Below are 21,155 nucleotides of genomic sequence, written 5' to 3' on the forward strand. Positions count from 1 at the left end.
TCCCCCTGTCTGTGCAGTTGTTCAGAAAATGTCTGTAAACAGGAAGTGCAGGTGATCCTTGGGATCACTTTGCTTTCCCTGCCTTTTCTACCCACAGGAGAAGGAAAATTTCTAGAACCTATTTTGTCCAATTTTCTAGTTATTTATATCAGGAAGCCATGTGTAGTGACAGTTATTCCAGCATAGCTGAAATTACTTGATTTTTTTTCCGTTGGTGAGGAAGATTGGCCCTGAGCTAACATCTGTGCTGATTTTCCTCTCTTTTTCATATGGGATGCCACCATAGCCTGACTTGATGAGTGATGTGTAGGTTCGTGCCTGGGATCAGAATCTGTGAACGCTGGGCCACTGAAGCAGAGTGTGCAAATTTAACCACTATGCTACCAGGCCAGCCCCAGAAATGACTTAATTTTTTATATGTAAATTTCTATGAGTGCATTTTACCTCAGCACTGTTTCTTTTTGGTAATGTTTGTTATGTATAAGATTGGAAATAACTCTATTGTTATAGTCTTGTTTTTGTGTGTAATGATATATAGAAAAGGTTATTCATTTCTGGGTTATTAGCAATATCAAAAGAAAGGGAAAGGATAAAAGTTTCTCAGGAAAGAACTGGTTAAGTAAATTCAGGTACCTCATTGTGGTGATGTGCTCTCCAGTCACAAAAACGAATAAGGCCGAGTACATGTGAAGGTGTAATAATACCCAGCGCGTGTTAAGGTCAAAACAAAGTGGGATGCAGTAGTGTGCATACAGCTATCCTTTCTTTTAAGGTGTGGGGAGCGTGGAGGACTGAGTCGTCGGGTAGAGGGAGACTGGCTTTTCCTTGTTAATTATGTTGTTTTAATTTTTCTTTGTCATGTGTGTATATAACTTTTTAAAAATAATAAAACAGTTGATAATGTTAGATGAAAGGTTACTGTCAGTACTAAACCTTTACAGTGTTGGCCCCGAAGTGGACCCATGAAATCTTTTTGTCCAACTCTTTCGATTTTTTAATGGTATAATTGACTTAATTATTCAAATAAGAGGCAGTAAGTAGTAGTATTAAAAAAGACATCTAGTTTTATGTCAGGTTTGGATTTATTTCTAGCTCTGCCACTTAGTAGCCCTGTGACTTTAGGCAAGATATTAAATTCTGACCTTCCACTTGCTCATTTATAAATGGGGTAAAATATCCTCATATGGAGTATTATGAGAATTAAATGAGATAACATAAATAAAGTATCTAAAATGCTACCTGATAGATGGTTTCTCTTTTCCTCTCCTATGAAAAACTGTGTATCAACCTTGTCTTTTAACAAATATTAGCCTTTTTAAAAATAGTTCTTAATGTTTCAGTGTCAGACATTCCTTAGAGATGAATCATACTGTGAAAGAGAACTCTCATTTACTTGTTTGTGTGTTATATCCGCAGAGTGTTTTCAAGAGAGTGAACATCTCAAAGAAAGTCTTAAGTGTTGCTTACTGCATCTCTTTGGAGCCATCATAGCTGGTGGGCAGGTGAGGAAAGTGTTGAAAGTTAGTATATAAAACAATAATTAACAGTGTGAAGAGCTTTCCATGGATTATTTAATGTATTTTTTGTCTTTTTCTAATTTCTGGAACCATAGAAATACTTTTCTGATTTTAAATCTTGTTTAAAACTAATTACATACTTCTTTTATTTATCAACTTCCAAAAACCCTAAGTAATAATATTTAACACTAACAATAAAATTACTGCATAAATAACCAGATTTAACAATTTTGGGGGTATTGTAAGTTCTTCGTTGTGTTGACTTTCAGCTATTAGTTCTTACTGTAGAGTATAGAGGTTAGTCTGCCCTGTTAGTCCAAACTGCTAATGTTTGATTTCATCAGACTCATCAAACTGCTGGAGTTTGAGCTCACCAAGTGGATTAATAGGGCTGACTAACCTCTATACTCTAGCGGTTTGATTTCCTAAGATATATGAATTTGGTCACTCTTCTGTCTACCTATAATTACTAAATGTATACATTCAGGGTTTATATGCGTTTTTTCCAGCAAACCCAGCTAGTTTTTTTATAATTTACAAGAAAGAAATTCTAGTAATGTTTATTTCTTTATTTTTTTTACATTGAGCATCTTAAAAGCTATCTATGGTGAACTTGAGTAAAACTGCTAGTTGAAAACAGGATTATAGTTCAGAAAGAACATTCTATGTGTTTTCTTAACCACACAGTTTAGATCAGATGTTTCTAACACTTTTTTGTACTGCATAACCCTTTGGCAGTCTGATAAAGCCCCTTGTGAGAATGTTTTCAAATGCCTAAAATAAAATACATAAGATCACAAAGGAAACTAATTATACTGAAATGCAGTTACTAAAATAGTAATAAAGCAAATTTGTAACATAGTATGTGCTTCTTTATAGCACATTACATTAGCAGTAGCAGCAAGTCTAGTGACTAATGCAGTTTCAAAGAGGAGATGAACGTAAGTCATGTTTCAGGACGCTGCAACAATTGCAGTGTATGAAAATGTATATGATTTCTGTTGGTGACAAAGTCACAGGTATTGCTAATGATACCACTGGGGTCCCTGGTTGACTACCTTGACTTCTCCTCTTCACACTGGTGGAAGAGTCTCTTTGTAGTGAGACGGATGATGACCAGAATCTTATTTTTCAGTTTGTTTGCTTTGTCGCCTGCCCTTATTAGCTGATAGCCTTTTCCTTCAGTGTCTCCCATTTTCATCATTTCTCCACTGTTAAGAATAAGAATTAATAAGTATCTGTGAATAAAATAGGAAATGACCTTGTTTTTGACTAGTGGAAAAGCTGGGGGGATCCCATTTCCTTTTTGAATAGACAGAGGCTCGTTCTTGTTAGTGCCAAGGGTAATCGAGCCCCAAGAGACCTCCAGTAGTTAAAACTCAACATGGAAATCAAGCAGATGCTGGAAGCCCGATTTATTGTTTCATACTGAAAACACTCAGAATTCTTGTAATCAGATTGTGGTTACAGGTGCAGCTGTATTGAAGTCAGAAGGTTCTTTGTGGCTGTAGCATCAGTACAGGGTATTTAGATGGATTGAATGTCTAAAGGCATAAGAATGGCCTTGTCATAAAGAGCAGAAAGATTGAAGTCCAATGACTGGTCTCCCTTCCCAAAGCATCATGCACGGGTTTCCCAATGGCATTTTGTTCTGTTTTATGTTATGTGAAGAGCAAGGGCTTTGCAGCCAGACTGACATAGATTTGACTCCCATGCCCATCTCTAGCTAGTTGTGTGACCTCGGATAAACTATTTACATGTGTTTTAGTTCCTTTATTTATAATATGGGAATCGTAACCCTTGTAGGATAGTTGTAAGACCAAATGACATGTAATATATGGAAAGCACTTAATAAAGTGCCTGCACCTGTAAGAACTAAGTGAATGACAGGTGTCCGTAGGATTTATGATCCTCTGTAAGTAGCAGTAAATAGTAAAGTTATAACAGCTCAAGTTGGAAGTTTACATTTTTCTCTCAGTAAAAAGAAAATAGCAGTCAGTAGTTCAGAGTTAATTTCATGGACTAGGATCTTCAGGGACTCAGCTTCCTTCTGAATGTCAATTTGTTATCTTTACTATTATTTCTTGTGCTGCAAGGTAGCTTCTGGAGTTCTGGCCATGATATCTGCATTTTTGGCACAAACACGGAGGGGGAGATGAAGAAAGAGACAAATGGCGTCTGCCAACTGTCTGTAAAGGACGTAATGAAAAGCAGACGCTCGATGTCTTTTTTATCTCATTTGCCAGACTCCATCAGATAACTGCAAAGAAGGCGAATATGTCCAGATAAAAAATTTGGTAAAACTTACTTCCTAAGCCTTCTTAGCAGCAGGGGAGGTTAGGAAATGTAATCTCTGTTCCTGGTAGCCATGTGTCCACCAGAACATTAGGGGTTCTATTATTAAGGAAGTGGAGGAAAATGGATGTTGGGTGGGCCATCATCAGTTCTTTCCATAGTAGCACTTACTGTTGATATTATTTATTATGTTGATAATAACAAGTCCTAATGGCCTAAGTACTATTACTTTCAGATGCTTTTGATAGCTATGTTCTGATTCAGTATGTATCAATTTAATAATTTAGGACAGTGTATGTTGTTTATTTTCAAGTTTAATGGATCACCTCAAATAGCTACCAGTTAGTTAGAGTTTCCGAAATATGTTTGTAGAATCGGAGCCAAGCCAGTCCTCTTATATATCTTTATCATTTGGGATGGATCTGCTGTAATCAACGGAAAGCCTGAGAGAGACTTACCCAAGTAGAGGTGTGTTTTTTAATTCTTGCATGAGAAAGCCAAATGTAGGCAATTCTGGGCTGGTATAGCAGCTCAGTGGTATCATCAGAGACTAAGGTACTTCGATACTCCTGTTCTGCTCTCTAGCCTGCTACTTTAATTCTTGGGCTTGTTTCCTCGTGTTATAAAGGTGGCTCCAAGCATCATGTCTACACTTCAGGCAGGAAAAAGGTGAAAAGGCCAAGAGCAAAGGGTCCTTCCCTTTTTATTCATGAAGTGATAGCCTCTTCCTAGTCTACTGGCGTGTATCCTTGACCGGAATTATGTCACATGGCTACTCCTAGCTGCAGGGGGAGGTGGTAAGCAAGTTTTCCATGTGGGCACATTGCTATCTGAATAAAATCAGAATTCTATTAGTAGTGAGGAAATGATGTGTAAAATAATAGGCATAAAATACTAGCAGTGTCTGTCAAAGTGTTTAAAATTTTTTTATATGTTGATTTATTAAGAGAAAAATTGTCTGCAGATTTATTAAATTCTCTTTTTTTTTGCAAACATACAAGACTTCAGTTAGGTTTGCTATAATCAACAGAATGTCTCTCATGTTTCAGAGGAATGCTTTGCAAGCAATTTCTCCAGCCACCATGGAAGTTCTTATGAGAGTTTTGGCAGATTGTGATTCCTGGGAGGACGGAAATCCTGAAGAAGTGGGTAGGAAGGTAGAGCTTACTCTGAAGTGCCTTACAGAAGTGGTGCATATCCTTCTCGCTAGCAGCTCTGACCAGCGGCAAGTGGAAACCAGCACTCTTCTGGAGAACTATTTTAAGTTGCTGAATTCTGATCATTCAGCTTTACCTAATCAAAGGAGGTCCAGACAGTGGGAGAGCCGATTCATAGCTCTGCAGATCAAAATGCTGAGTAAGTATTACATGAAGTTCGTTAGACTTGGTTTGCTCTAAGTCTGGTTTTTTACTTTCACATTCCCCAATTTCATTTGAAATACAAGGCCATTGTATAGAAAGTATTGTTTAATTCAGATATTGTGTTACTAGATGTTAACTTCAGAATAGTTAATATGGAATTGATTTGTCAACGTCTTTGCTTTAACAATGACAAAATCAAAACTCTATATTCATTTTTGGAAGTATAATCCACTAAAAGCATCAATGTTAAAAAGAAGGTCAGCGCTGATTTTGAAATTGTAGGAAAAATAAATTTTCAGAAAGTGCCATTTGTAGTTTCTAACCCATGGCAAGGAGTCATGTATGATCAGTTTTGTATGTGCTTCTGTAACATCTCTGATAGAGGTCACTTCAACATTTGTCCTTCTTCTGGAGGGCCTCTGTTTTTTTGTTTTGTTTTCTCAGATCCTCTGTGTGTGTGTGTGTGTGTCTTGTTTTTCTTTTCCTCTCTCTGTTTTGTGTCATTCTGTGCTTTTCTATCTGTTTCTCTCTGTGATCTCCTTCACCAATACATGTGATTTCTTATTGCATTCTTCTGTTAGATTGATAGGTACAAATATTGTTAACTGAGAGTTACTTTTTTTTTTTTTTTGAGGAAGATTAGCCCTGAGCTAACTGCTGCCAATCCTTCTCCTTTTGCTGAGGAAGACTGGCCCTGAGCTAACATCCATGCCCATCTTCCTCTACTTTATATGTGGCACGCCTACCACAGCATAGCTTGCTAAGCGGTGCCATGTCCAGATCTGGGATCCGAACCGGTGAACCCCGGGCCGCCAAAGCGGAGCGTGCGCACTTAACCACTGCGCCACCGGGCCAGCCCCTGAGAGTTCCTTTTTATAGAAATAAAATATTTTCATTGCAGCTAAACCAGGAAATTCAGATAAGTAAAGAGAAAATAAAAGTTTTTTATTTCCTGCCACCCAGACTTAACCAACATTAATCGTTTGTTGTATAGCTCTAGAGACTTAAAAAAATGTTTGTGTGTGGGTATATGTGTGTGGTGTGCAACTTAAAAATATTGGACATCAAGCTCTTGGTGAATCTTAATGATTTGTTACAACAGTGTTTTTGTAGGAAAATAAGATCCATCTTATATAGTTTCTATTCTCTTACATGTTATAACACGGCATGTTTTATAATTATAAATTGTAAGTTGATCAGGAAGTTTGAGTCTATGTTAAATGGACTTATTTTTTGTTAGGAACTATTGTATTACCTATACCAACTGTCCCTTGGTTTCTGAATGGGGATATCCCTTCAGTAGGAAACAAGAGCAAAGCGTCATCTGGAATGGATTAATTACCTAAGTCTCATTTTCACAGTGGCCATTTGTTAAAGTTCTACTGCATAAGTGAGACCATGTTGCCAAACATAACCAGGTGCTGCTTATTAATAGCAAATTGGGAACCACAGTTGGTTATACTTGAGCGTTATAATGGAAGAACAACTAAGTAAATGGGAAATATTTCCCTCTCATATATATATATATATTTTTATATATATATTTTATATATATATGTTAAATACTTTATAATAAAAGTTATTTATATAAAAAGTTAAATACGTTATAATAAAGTATAAAAATGTTCACTTCTCTTAATAAATAATAAATACATTTCCTACTCCCTGTCCCTCTTATTTCCTAAAGAATTTCCATCTGTTTGTTAGCTGAAAGGCCTAAATTACAAATATGGCTAGAGTAAATGTTTCTATGATCCCAAATTTTCCGCTTTACAAATGGACAATTTTGTTTTTATTTTCCTAGATACTATCACAGCCATGTTAGACTGCACAGATAGGCCTGTTCTTCAGGCCATTTTCCTTAACAGCAATTGCTTTGAGCATCTCATACGGCTGCTACAGAACTGCAAGGTATTTTTCTATTATTATTGTTGTCTTTGATTTTAAGAAGCTATTATTTTGTGTTTTGATTCAAATTTGAGCATATTATTATTACTGATTTTTTAAATTGTGGTAAAATACATGTAACAAAATTTACCATCCTAACCATTTTTTAAGTTTACAGTTCAGAAGTATTTAAATGTATTCACATTGTTGTGCAACCATCACCCCCATCCATGCCCTGTAACTGTTTTCGTCTTGTAAAACTGAAACTGTATGCTCATTAAACAATTCCGCATTCTCCCCTCCACTCAGTCACTGACAACCACCATTCTACTTTCTGTCTGTATGATTTTGACTGCTGTAAGTACCACATATAAGTGGACTGATACAGTATTTGTCTTTTTGTGACAGGATTATTTCATTTAGCGTAATGTCCTCAAGATTCTTCCATGTTGTTGCATTTTGCAGAGTATCCTTCCTTTTTAAGGCAGAGTAATGTTCCATTGTATGTATATACTACATTTTGTTTATCCGCTCGTCTGTTGATGGACCCTTGTATTGATTCCAGCCTTTTGGCTATCGTGGATAATGCTGCTTTGAACATGAGTGTAAAAATATCTCCTTGAGACCTTGCTTACAATTCTTTTGGGTATATATCTAGAAGTGGGATTGCTGGATCATATAGTAATTAAATTTTTAAATTTTTGATAATCACCTTACTGTTTTCCATAGTAGCTGCACCATTTTACATTCCCACCAACTGTGCACAAGGGTTGTGATTTCTCCACATCGTCACCACCACTTGTTATTTTCTTCTTTTTGATAATAGTCATCCTAATGGGTGTGAGCGGTATCTCATGTGGTTTTGATTTGCCTTTCTCTCTTTAATGATTAGTGACATTGAGCATTTTTTCCTGTACTTATTGGCCATTTGTGTATCCTCTTTGGAGAAATGTCTGTTCAAGTCCTTTGTGCATTTTTTTAGTTGGGTTTTTTGTTGTTGTTGAGTTTTAAAGTCTTTTTTGTTATTTATGTGTTGTAAAAATTTGGTGTGAGCATTTGATGCATATAATTTTGTGCTTTTATTTCATTTGAGATTATTTCATTAGCATTTTCCTCTGTTAGAATTTTAATATCTACATAATACTATATTAGGTGGATGTACCATACTTAACTATTCCTAATTGGTAGATACTTAATTTATTTCCAGTTTTTTTGCTATTACATAACTCTTTCAAGTTTCATAGAATAGAATCCTTTTTATTTTATTTTTTTAAGATTGGCAGCTGAGGGGGCTTGCCCCATGGCTGAGTGGTTGAGTCCGTGTGCTCCGCTTTGGCAGCCCAGGGTTTTGCCAGTTCAGATCCTGGGTACATACATTGCACCACTCATCAAGCCATGCCGAGGCGGCGTCCCACATAGCAGAGCCAGAAGGACCTACAACTAGAATATACAACTGTGTACTGGGGGACTTTGGGAAGGGAAAAAAATTAAAAAAGATTGGCACCTGAGCTAACATCTGTTGCTAATCTTCTTTTTTCTTCTACTTTTTCTCCCCAAAGCCCCACCGGTACATAGTTGTATATTCTAGTTGTAGGTCCTTCTGGTTGTGCTGTGTGGGACGCTGCCTCAGCATGGCTTGATGAGCCATGCCATGTCCATGCCCAGGATCTGAACTGGCGAAACCCTGGGCTGCTGAAGGAGAACGCACGAACTTAACCTCTTGGTCACGGGGCTGGCTCCTAGAATTCTATTTCTAGGAGAATTACTAAGTGAAAGGGCATAAGCTTTTGGGTTTTTTAAATGCGGGAACATTGTTTAAAAACAACTTATAAGTAATTGGAAAATATAGAAAAGTAGAAAAATAGAAATACTACTAGGGTTCTTGATGTATACTTCCAATTTGCTTATCATTTTTCTTATTTTTTACTGATTTACACTTGTAGCACATTTGTGTGTAAGTATGTAATAACTAATATCTCTTATTATTAGATCCTGTTTCCATGAAGTTCAAGATGGTATCAGAAATTTTTTAGAGAGCTTTGTGAGAAGTGTTTGAAAATAAAACTACTTCAGATAACTTTTACCTCTTTCTATTTGAGGTATTCCCTTCATGGACTCCCTGCTGAAAAATACTAGATGTTCATTCTGGTTCTGTGAGAATATTCCAGAATAAGGATTTTAATATCAGCTCCTTGAATTTTTCCACACTGTTTGGAGGGATATACCTGAAAACATTTATGTCACCATGTTACTTACTTTTTATAAAATAGTAAAGAATAGCATAAAATAATAAAGAATATATTGATGAAGTAAATAGTAATGAATATTTATGAAGTCAACAAAAGTACAAAATTACCACTGGGGAGTCAAGATGCGTCCCCCCCATCTCTTAAAAATCATACTTGGGAAAGAAATCCTAGAGAGATGAACGCAGCATCAGAGAAATGTTTATAAAGGTTTCTGTTCATTGTAAGAAAGCAGTGTGGCTTTTTTATCCAATTATAAAGGCAACTTTAGTGATAAAGACAAAATCTCATACAATTAGAAAACCTGCCAGTCACACGTTGTAGAATGTAAATCGCCAGGATAAAATGTAGTTCCTACTAAAATGTATTAGTATGTACTCTTCTTCAAAATATGAAACTCAGATGTAATAAAAATCTCTGCCATTCCAGGTCAACAATATCTTTTTAAAAAGTACAAAGCTGTTTGGCATAGCTGTCATGATGGTGAGCTAGTATCTGCTCTTTCTACTATGGTATAGGCCGAAGTTTTTTTGTTTTGTTTTGTTTGTGAGGAAGATTGGTCCTGAACTAACATGCATGCCAGTCTTTCTCTATTTTGTATATCGGACACTGCCACAGCATGGCTAGATGAGCAGTGTGTAGGTCTGCACCTGGGATCCCAACCTGCGAACCCCAGGCTGCCGAAGCAGAGCATGTGAACTTAACCCACTACACTACTGGGCCAGCTTCAGGCCAAAATTTTTTATAATTTAGATCTGGAAACTTGCTAATAGTCATAGTGTTTTAAAAGTTAGTTATTTGATACTACTAATCACATTTTGTTTTGAAACAGGAAATGCTAGAGAAGAAACCCATTTTGGAGGGGAAAGCCATACTTTGGGATCTGGGCCTTACCTGCTGGCAGTGGTCTTTATTTCTAGAATATTCTAGTGAGAATCACTGTAGATTGGGGCCAGCTCCATGGCCTACTGGTTAAGTTTGGCACACTCCACTTTGGTGGCCTGGGTTCACAGATTGGGATCCTGGGAACAGACCTTCATGACTCAAAGCCATGCTGTGGCAGCATGCCACATATAAAGCGGAGGAGCATTGGCACAGATGTTAGCTCAGGGTAATCTTCCTCAGCAAAAAAAAGAAAGAAAAAAAAGAATCACTGTAGATTCATCATTAAACTTTAGAGTCATTAAGTCTTAAAAACAAGGGGAAACCTGTGCAATAAACTGTGCAACTGTTTTATTATACAAATGAAGAACTATGTCCTAAGAGATTAAGTCTTTAGCCCAGGGTTAACACTTATATATGATGGAAGTAGGATTTCTTTTTTTCTTTTTTTTTAAAGATTGGCACCTGAGCTATCAACTGTTGCCAATCTTTTTTTTTTTTTCTGCTTTATCTCCCCAAACCCCCCGTACATAGTTGTATATCTTAGTTGTGGGTCCTTCTAGTTGTGGCATGTCGGACCTAACGTGGGTCAACGTGACCTAACGAGCAGTGCCATATCCGCGCCCAGGATCCGAACCCTGGGCCACTGCAGCGAAGCACGCGAACTTAACCACTTGGCCACGGGGCCGGCCCCTAGGATTTCTTACCTAGATATTCTGTCCTGCTTTCATGCTTCATTGTTACACATAGTTTTGTAACTGGGTATTACTAGTACTAGTACTTAAGATCACTATTTAGTCAGTAGAAAAAATGTTTCTGTGCATTAAATGTAGGAGAATTGCAGATTTTATTGACGGACAAATTTGATGGAGATAGGTGATATGATTCCATAATATGTAAAAGTGTTTAGAACCTTGTAAAAACTTAAGTTCTCAAATGTGTTACAGGATGCTACGAATGTCTGTGATCGATTTCTGTTTAAATTGGTTTTTGTTAGTAAGGAATGAGTCATTTATTCCATTTTATATAGTAATACAGAATCAAGAGTAGTATTATTTAAATATTCAGACCCTTTGGAAACATTGTCAACTAAAGCTTAAAGTGCCATAAACAATTTATGAATTACATGGAAAACCTTAGGCTTATGGCTACAGTTTCTTTCCTTTCTTTTTTATGAGATTCACCAACCAGTTTGAGTATGCATTAATTTCCTTAAGTGTTTGTGTAAAGATCTCTGGGCTGGTCAAAATGAGTTTCATCAAACTGTAAAGTACTTAAAGGACCATTCCATGGAATCATGCATTGAACTTTTATGATAGGTGTGATGAACCTTAAATATTTAAGGTATTTTGTTTTACTGTATCACATTTTGGAATGGAGATATGCTTTGAATTAATGTAAATTTTTTTAAAAAAAAACTGTGCAAGGAAATTTGAATTAATGAGAAGAAACTAACAACAAATGTCTAGTAGTAAAGACAAGGACTCAAAACCATCACATTGACTTTAGCACTCTACTTTGAAGTTAAAATCATTGTTTTGAAAATATAGGCATTGCAGCATATTGTAATTATGCAAAGTTCCATTTGAGGACTTAAGTGTTCAGATTCTGGAAAGCTCTTTATATTGTAGTCTTGTTCATCTTATTTAATTCGTTTTATTTACTTTTTTCCCTTTCTTCCTCACATCTACCCCTTAAAACCAACTACAACAAAAATTTATCATCCATACGTTTAATAGGAGTGAGAATTTATGAAAGGCGCAGCTGAGGGCTGCTTTATGGAAAGAGTGTTGGGAGTGGATGAGTAGAATGGTGTAGTTGAAAGCCTGACTCTGGGTCACACCTGCCTGGATTCATACATGTTGCCTTGGTGACCTTGAGCAGTTTCTTTTTGTTTTTTTAAAATAGAGTTTTATTTAAATTCTACAGCAATATGCAGTCAAAATAGAGATTTTGGAGGAAAAAAGTATAAAAAAATGTTTAAAATCTTTTTACAAAGTGTATATATATAATATTTAAATTTTAAAAGTGTGGTTAAAGTATACATAACAATATTTGAATATGTATTTTTAATGTGGATATATTTTCTTTTATGAAATTGGATGCTACTGAATATTTTATCCTGCTTTTTTTTTATTTTTATTTTTATTTTTTTTATTTTTTTTTTTAAAGATTTTATTTTTTCCTTTTTCTCCCCAAAGCCCCCCGGTACATAGTTGTATATTTCGTTGTGGGTCCTTCTAGTTGTGGCATGTGGGACGCTGCCTCAGCGTGGTTTGATGAGCAGTGCCATGTCCGCGCCCAGGACTCGAACCAACGGAACACTGGGCCGCCTGCAGCGGAGCGCGCGAACTTAACCACTCGGCCACGGGGCCAGCCCCTATTTTATCCTGCTTTTAAACATGTTTCAGCATGAGTCTTCCCATATGCCATCACACATTTTTCAAAACATTGTTTTTAATGACTGCAAACATTTCAGGCCAGCAGTTCTCAAAGTGTGGGATCCAAGATCATTTTAGGGAGTCTGCAAAGTCTAATCTTAATAATATTTCTGTTTGAGGCTGGATTTTCTTCATAAATTTTAACCATAGTAGCATTATCATAACAGTCTGAATGCAAAAGCAGATATGAGAGTTTATCTGTCTTCTAAGTCAGACATTTAAGGGGATTCACGAAATGTAAAAGCAGTACCATGCTCGCTAAGATATATTTTGGAAAATATAGTTATTTTTCATAAAAATATGTAATTTAGGTCACATGTAATGGGTTTATTGTTACTTTTTTGAATGAATAAATAAATATTTTTAAATGTCTTGGTTTTAGTTTCTGATATGGTCAATATTGATAGATGTTATCCATATAAATAAAAGTTCTTTGGGGTTCTCAGTAATTTTTAAGAGTGTTAAGGGGTCCTGAGACCAGAAAGTTTGAGGACTTCTCTTTCAACCAATGGATGAACCGTTATTTATTTAACTATTCTACTATTGTTGGCTATTTCGGTGGTTTCTTATTTTTTGCTATTGTGATTAAGGCTGAAGTGAGCATCTCTGTTCTAAAATCTTGGTATGAGTCTGTGACTCTTTCTTAGGGTATATTTCTAGAAATACAATTATTGATTTAAATGTAAGAACTTTTCTTAAAATTCTTGATATGGATTGCTTTCTGGAAAGACTTCACTCGTTTTTGGTTTCGTCAGTTCTGAGCCTTTCTGTGTCCCTGCACCTTGATAATATGGAATATCACTGTTTTAACAATGTTTGCTGCTGCTGATAATACCAGCTTGCATTTGTTAAACCCTTATTATGTGCTAATAGTATCCATTAGCATAGACACTGGGCTAATAACTTAGCATGGATTATCTCATTTAATCTGCACACCTATTTCATGAGATATTATTCTTTTCATTTTTGAGAAACAAGCTTGGAGAAGTTAAATAGTTTTCCTTAAAACCAGACAGCTAGTAAGTAGCAGAGTCAAGATTCTAATCCAGGTTTCTGATTCCAAAGCCTATATTGTGTTCACGAATCTATATTCAGGTTAAGCTTTCCGTGTGCTCTTGCATACCATATCACACCATATGTTTGTCCACGTTACACCACTTTACTTCGGCACATTACTGGACTTTTGTTTTCTCATTTCTAAAATGATAGAACTTCCTAAGAAGAACTTCCTTCTTAGAATGCTCTTGCTAAATCCCTTTATGACCTAACTTTCTCTCCCTTTTCAGTCTTATTTGAGTTATCTTTCTCTTTACCCAGACTGCAACTGAGATCTTTTGGGATTCTGAGTTTTTTATACTTAAATACTTTATTCCTATCCTTCTTTCGGTAGAGGGCAGTCTCCATGTATATCAGAGATAATCCTAATCCCCCTTTCTAGTAAAGAAATTAATATAAATTGTTCTTAATTCTTGATAATTTTGGAGAATAGTGTTACAGAATTTTTAACAAAATGTGTGATCAGATAAATTCGGGAAATGCTTCATGCTAACCTCCCTTGTCCAACTACACATTAGCATATTTGAGACTCTGAGAAATATTTCCAGAAAGAACCCTTTTAAAGTTAGTTTAATAGCATTTCACAAACATACGTGGCTACAGAACCCTTACTGTACATTATTTACTACAGTATCTTTAGTCTGTCTCAATAGCACATTTCCTTCTTTTTTTTCTCCCCAAAGCCTCAGTACGTAGTTGTATATCCTAGTTGTAAGTCTTTCTCGTTTTTCTGTGTGGGATGCTGCCACAGCATGGCTTGATGAGCGGTGTGTAGGTCTGCACCCGGGATCCGAACCTGCAAACCCCAGGCTGCTGGAGCGGAGCACACAACTTAACCACTCGGCCATGGGGCCAGCCCCTTTATCCTTCTTTTCTGTGAGGCGTCCTCTGCTGATCCTTTCAGAATTTAGGAATATTAACTAATTTAATTACTGCCATTTTTTATTTTAGTAACTTAGAGTTCCATGAGAGAAAGTAATAATAATTATATAGTATATGAATTAATGTTGGTTTGTAATCCAAAATGTGAGTAGTTGATTGTCAGTTTACAAGCGGTATACTTTGCAAGTGAATTCTTGGGTTTATTTTCAAGAGACATGGAAATCCATTTAAGCTTCATTTCTGCTCATAGGTAACAATTTAATGTTCTTTCTCCATTATTCTTGTCTCTATTTTTAACAGCTGTTTTTAAATGCTAACAATAAGGTGGCAGACAAGAACGAGAAAGACCTTGCCAACAAATTACTGACAGAAATGAATGAGGACCAGGTATCTACAAAGCCTGCATCTTGTTTCAGCTGAAGTCCAAAATCAGTCAATGGGAGCAACTATTCCTGTACTTTTCTTCCCATGTCTTATAATATACAACATTATCTAATTCTGATCTTCATTATTTTGAAAATTGTTAAAAGCAATTTAAAAGTTGCTTTCATCTAAAAGACAAATATATTGAAATCTTGGTTTTTAATATAAACCATCAACAACAGTATTCTCTCTTTGTCTGTGTGTGTTCTTTTTAGTTTGAGGAGATACAAAGTACAGGAATGGGATCCCCATATCAATGCTGTTCACCTGGTGGTGACTTCATATTTTGGGGGCTTCTTTTTCTGAGGATTGTGGTGTATTGGGACCTTAGGGCTTTGTTTGTGACTATGTATGATCAGTTTTAATATCTTGATTCTTTGCTTCTTCTTGACAAGTGATGATTGTAATTCAATGGACAACCCGAATCTTGGAGGAAGGGAAGAAGATGCCAAACTCTTTGAGTCTTAATTTAGTATAAAACTTATCTTTTTTCTTTTCTAAAAATTCAACTCTATGTGGGTATAGGGCAGAAATATGCAGTTTATGTTCGTTTTCACAATACTTTAGGTAATTTAGTTTGGAAAAAACTACCTACAAAAATTGCTTTGTTAGTTTTCTTTCCCAAAATGTTTGAGAGGAGCTTATATGGTGTCTTTTATTAACAATATCTTGATGTCCAGGTTTCTAAATAGAGCTGTGGTATGAAAAGAGACATGATAATCTATTATTTTCTGTTCCGGATGTGAAATAGCAATTACAAAGTACCATTTTAGATTTCTGTATAAGTGTTAATCTCTCTTAAAGCCTCCTTATATAGACGGATGAGACAGTTGTAATGGTCTTCTCAGAGGGTTATGTTAGTATTCCTGATTGTAGGTACTGTGTTGCCTAGTCCTCTTGGATAAAGTCTAGGAAAGATCTTATTTTTATGAAATTCTGTATGCAGAATGTTTAACACATATTATGTTTATTACATATTTAATGTGTTTGTTTTATGTAGTAATGTTTAATAAACAATATCAACAGAAACCAAGTTACTAGCTTAAATACTTGTCTGAAAGTGGTAGAGCTTAGCTTAAAACAACAAAGATCTAATCAGTCCCTTTTTCCTCAGATCTTTTTAGAGTGAAGGAAAGAGGAAAATCCTCTTTGTGGAGTGACTAGCTTCAAGTCATAGTAATATATTCCCGAAAGCAGATTTTCAGGACTTTTAGTTTTTCCAACGTTCTAGTCCTCATGCTATGCTTTCATGGTTGACTAAGCCTGATGATATAATTCAGTTTTTTAATATTGTTGATGTTATATTTTGTTTTTGTCTTTTTACTATAAATTCACTGCCCTGAAATTTAACACCTCTCTTCTTTATGATGAAGCTTAAACAGAAATAGGCAAAATGGAGCTGCTTTTTATTTTTTCTTACAACTTTTGGCATTAAAGATTGCCTTCTCGAAAACAGGACGATGCTTATAGATACACTTTTCGTTTTCTATTCTACCTCAAATTCCTCATTTTATATAAAAATAGATATACCTTACTATTTGCAAGTGGGATTGATTGGTGTATGCACATACCATTTCAGTTACAACACAGGGCTTGGAAGCTGAGGAGACCAGACTATTTTAGATGTCTTATTATACATGCTAATGAAATTCAGACCTAGGAAGTCCAAGTCTATTTTTGAAGGAAATTAAAACATAATAGAATTTCCAATGATAGACCTCCCTCCCTTCCTCTTGAGATTGTCCATTATTTTTAAAAAGCATGTATTAACCTTGGTTTTTTTTTTCTTCAAAACATTTTAATGTAATGAGTTGAATGTATCTTTATCCTTTTTGACACGTGGTCACTAGGTAGCTTTTCTTGCAGGTTATAGTGTTTCAGAAATCCATTTCATTGGAAGAGGAATGTATTGCATGTTAAGTAATTATTTTTCAGATTTTCAGAGCGGAGGTTTCCTAACTGAATACGAATCTTGAACACATTTGTTAATGTCTTACTTTTTCCCCTGTGGTAGGTGTTTCAGGGACAGTTGGACTGTTTGGCTGTATCGACCATTCAGGCTTTGACGGCAGTCATGAACAAATCTCCAGCTGCTAAGGTGAAGCGTGTGTCCCCAAGCTCTAGGATGCTATCTTAGCTATACCAGTTTTCACTATATAGTTCTCAAAGTAATGCATGAAAGTACATAATGCATAGTGATTTCATGCCTGAAATGAAATAGTTTGCAAAATATCTCATCTTAGTACTGGAATAAAGAATTAAATTTTGTATCATAGTTTGTCGCTATTAATAAAGTAATCACTCTTTCACTACTTGGTCAGCTTATGACTGCCTATTCTATGAACATTTTTCACTTGTGAACAGCGCTGTCAATTTGGGACTTTTCCAGATGGCCATGAAAATTCTGTTTCTTTGTAGTCACTAACCATCAGGATTTTGTTTCACTTCTCATTCACTATCACTGAATCTGTCCCACTGTTCACATATGCTCATTTTGTGCTACTAGTTTCCTGTTTGAGTAGTTTCAGGGATTAGTGAGATCATCTGTGTAAAGTGGTAACCATAGTGCCAGGCACATGGTAAGTGCTTAATAAATGTCAGTGTCTATTATTATTATTAGGATTTTACCTTCTTATCCACCACCTCTAGTATATTTCATGCCTCACCTTTCTAGTACCAGAAATGAATGAATTACTCCTTTTCCCTAAGCCATGCCTTCCTTACTTTCCTTTGGTTTTTGTTAGGAGACTAACTTTTGCCCTATAAATGTTGCTATATATAACTTGTAGGTTAGATTCCTACTGAATAGGCCTTTACAACTTTTAAAGCCTGGCTTGGGAATCTGATCTCCATTTATAATAGTCTCTTTTAGGAAAAAATCATTTTAAGTTCTAAGTAATTGGTTTGTGAGTATAGCAGATCTCCCTTACTGTATTATGAAATTCAAACCTGAAATGATGTTCACATCTTTTTAAGATGTTCTTTTTTTTTTCCTATATAGTGCCTTGCATGGTAGAGTTCAAAAGATTATTTAAAAAAACGCCATTTGAAAAAAGATTTTCTTCCTACCCTTGGCCCATAGTCAACTAGTTCCCCTCCCCGGAGACAACCAATCTTACTCGTTTTGTTTACATCTTTTGATTTTATAATTAGTGTATGCATTCCTACCTAATTTACTGGACCAATTTAGAATTGCTAGGTTTTTTGATTGTCTTTATATTTTACTTAGGGCTTTGGGTGCCCACTAGTTCAAAAATACATGTGCCTTAGACCTTACTAAAATGTACTTGATGCTCCAGATAATTCAGACCATTTAGACACAAAGTAGAGAGAGACCTGTACCCAGTTTTTTTTCTGACCACTACTCAGTATTGCCAGGACTCTAATTTAGTCCTTTGAGGCTATTGTCTGACTCCTTTCACCCCCAGAGTCTCTTCATTTTTCCTCCGTTTTTGTTTTGACTTCACGTAATGGTATACTAGTTACAAATCAAGTGAAGAGAGTAAATAATCTGCAAGTAATATAGTAATTTTATAGCACAATTTTTGCTAATTCCATTTATTTTACATTTTGGTAGATTATTGTAACATTGTATTCCATATGGAATCTATTTTAAGATGAAGACAGGTAACTTAAGAAAACAAATATTGAATTCATAATCTTTTAAATATTAAGGTAACTTAAATGGATATTATTCAACATTTTTAATGTTCCGACAAATTCAGTCTTTGAAAATGTGCTTTGATGTATTGATTTCCCCTCCCTTAGGAAGTCTTTAAAGAAAGAATTGGTTATACACATATGTTTGAAGTATTAAAATCCTTGGGTCAGCCAGCAGTGGAACTACTTAAAGAACTTATGAATATGGTGAGTTTTTTAGCTTTATTAAAAGAAGTTTCTTTATTTCCATGTCAAAGACAGTAACTAACCTTTTGTCTCTTATTGCTTTACAGGCTGTAGAGGGTGACCACACTTCAGTTGGGATTTTGGGCATTAGTAATGTCCAGCCTCTCTTGCTTCTTATCCAGTGGCTTCCAGAGCTAGAATCCCATGACCTGCAAATCTTCATCTCTGATTGGTTGAAAAGAATTTGTTGCATTAATAGGCAGAGTCGAACTACTTGTGTCAATGCAAACATGGGAATTCGAATCATTGAAACCCTTGATTCCCATTCTTCCCTCCACCGAACTTGTGCTGAGAACTTGATTGCACTCCATGGTTCCTTGGGGAGTCAGTCAGTGAGCTCAGAAGAAATCCGTCGACTGCTCAGACTGCTGAGAGTGGATGAGTCTGAGTGTGTTCACCCTTATGCCACTCCTGTAACTCGAGCAATCCTGACAATGGCCCGGAAACAAAGTCTAGAGAGTGCCCTCCAGTATTTCAACTTGTCACATAGTATGGCAGGAATTACTGTGCCTTCAATACAGAAATGGCCAGGGTCTGCCTTTTCTTTCAATGCTTGGTTTTGCTTAGATCAGGATCAGTTGACTCCTGGCAGTGCTAACAAAGGAGGAAAAAGAAAACAATTGTACAGGTACAAGTTATGGAATATAAATGTACACTGTCATAACAATATATGCTGTGATTCTTAAACAGGAAAAAGCTTTTCCAAGCATCTAGTTTTTAAATGTACAGCAGAGGCTTTTATCTGAAGCCTCTTCATCCTTAGGGTATACACAGTTGAATTATAACTAGTTTGGTGCTTTCATAATAATAGTTGTATATATCTCAAATAGTTTGCAGTTAACTTCTGAGGCTAGTTTGGAAACAAAGTTCCTTCTTAAAAATATTGTTAAAAGTGGAGAAAAAAAGAAATAATAAACTTGAAAATGAATAGTGAGCTCTCTGTTCCATTGAAGGTGCTATATATTTCTATGAAGGACCGGAAAACCTATATACTTGTACATCCAAACTGAGTTACCTCAGTAACTACTAATTTTTGATATGCCTTGTGATTTTTAAGACCTTTATTCATGCTTGCTGAATCTTACTTGAAAGAATTGAAAGTTTATAGTTTTACTATAGTTGGCTAATGGAGTTCCGCTTATAAGGCTACCTTTTTTAATGTACAAAACTCTTATGCCAAAAAAAGATTTAAAAATCATCCTTGAAGCAAGCCTGGCCTGATGTGTGGCAATAGAGTGTAAGCCACAGCATGTCTGGTAACAATATTGATGATGACGTTATGGTTTTCTGTGCTTCAGTAAGGATAAAACTGAACAACTGACTTCAAAAGTTCTGATAGTATATATTCTTGTTAGCTTTTTTACAGGAAGTGGAATGGGTTTTGAAGCTTTCATTACGCATTCAGGTACGTTGGTTGTGGCAGTGTGCACAAAAAGAGAATATGCAACAGTTATGCTTCCCGACCACAGTTTCTGCGATTCCCTCTGGGTAAGACTTTGGGGCATCATATTTAACTTCTTGATTCTTTCCTTTAAAAACCACACATGTGGTGCATGTACCTCAGCTGTTGGCTTGTGCTTTTTGAGAGTTGATTAATTTTCACTTTGAAGTTTTATTCATGTTGAAATTCATCTATAAGGAGGTTAATATCGTTTATCATCATCATTGTAAATTCAGCAGTTATCATTTTTCTGCTAAAAAAATGAAATGTTATGATTTCTTTCAAGTTTTCTAGAATAAAATTTGATTCTGAATTTCAATTTAAAATGAGAGCATAAAGTGTTAAAAACAATCTATTTCTGTTGCTTTTTTTAAAATCATTTTTTAATGCCAAGATGATTTCAAAGGACCTGATACATGATAGTCATTAAACACATTTGTGAAATAAATGAGAGAAAAGGAAAGAAAAAGAGGTAGCAAGGAAGACTGGTTATAGAAGAGACATCAGTCAGTCACATCTGCACTCCAAAAATTCCTCGGAATGATTTCGTTGTAGATGAATCAGTGAAATAGAGAGCTCAACATTAATTATGGACTTCGATGAGAGTCTTTGATTCATGAAGTAAAGATATTTCTTCTCCTAGTCTATGTGTAGTACATACTTAAAGAGTATAATGAAAGGAGGAAAAAAGTATGGGAAGAATATCAAGCGAGAGGAAAAATTTAAGTTGATACATACCATATCAAAAATAAAATAATTTATAGTAAATTGAAAATGCCGTCACACCATGCTCAGTAAAGAAACCAAATACCCGGGTT

The 21,155-nt window shown here is 35.6% G+C and overlaps 1 protein-coding gene across 12 annotated transcripts in view; it reads left to right on the forward strand.

Annotated features, from left to right (window-relative positions):
- NBEAL1 (neurobeachin like 1) overlaps positions 1-21,155 on the forward strand; it is a 203,494-nt gene that overhangs the window by 99,164 nt on the left and 83,175 nt on the right. For 7 of the 12 annotated variants that reach the window (XR_011528531.1, XM_070580766.1, XM_070580765.1 and 4 more), the window contains 8 exons: positions 1,417-1,502; positions 4,862-5,168; positions 6,978-7,084; positions 14,868-14,954; positions 17,005-17,088; positions 18,759-18,857; positions 18,944-19,524; positions 20,252-20,384. Coding sequence is in view for 11 of the 12 variants with exons in the window: in XM_070580766.1 (XP_070436867.1) it covers positions 1,417-1,502; positions 4,862-5,168; positions 6,978-7,084; positions 14,868-14,954; positions 17,005-17,088; positions 18,759-18,857; positions 18,944-19,524; positions 20,252-20,384 (1,484 nt within the window). In the remaining variant the exon portion in view is untranslated. The remainder of the gene's footprint in view (positions 1-1,416; positions 1,503-4,861; positions 5,169-6,977; positions 7,085-14,867; positions 14,955-17,004; positions 17,089-18,758; positions 18,858-18,943; positions 19,525-20,251; positions 20,385-21,155) is intronic. The other 5 variants (XM_070580771.1, XM_070580773.1, XM_070580772.1 and 2 more) reach the window with 1 other exon arrangement.

The sequence above is a fragment of the Equus przewalskii genome, chromosome 17 (genome assembly GCF_037783145.1).
Source record: "Equus przewalskii isolate Varuska chromosome 17, EquPr2, whole genome shotgun sequence".
NCBI classification, from domain to species: Eukaryota; Metazoa; Chordata; class Mammalia; order Perissodactyla; family Equidae; genus Equus; species Equus przewalskii.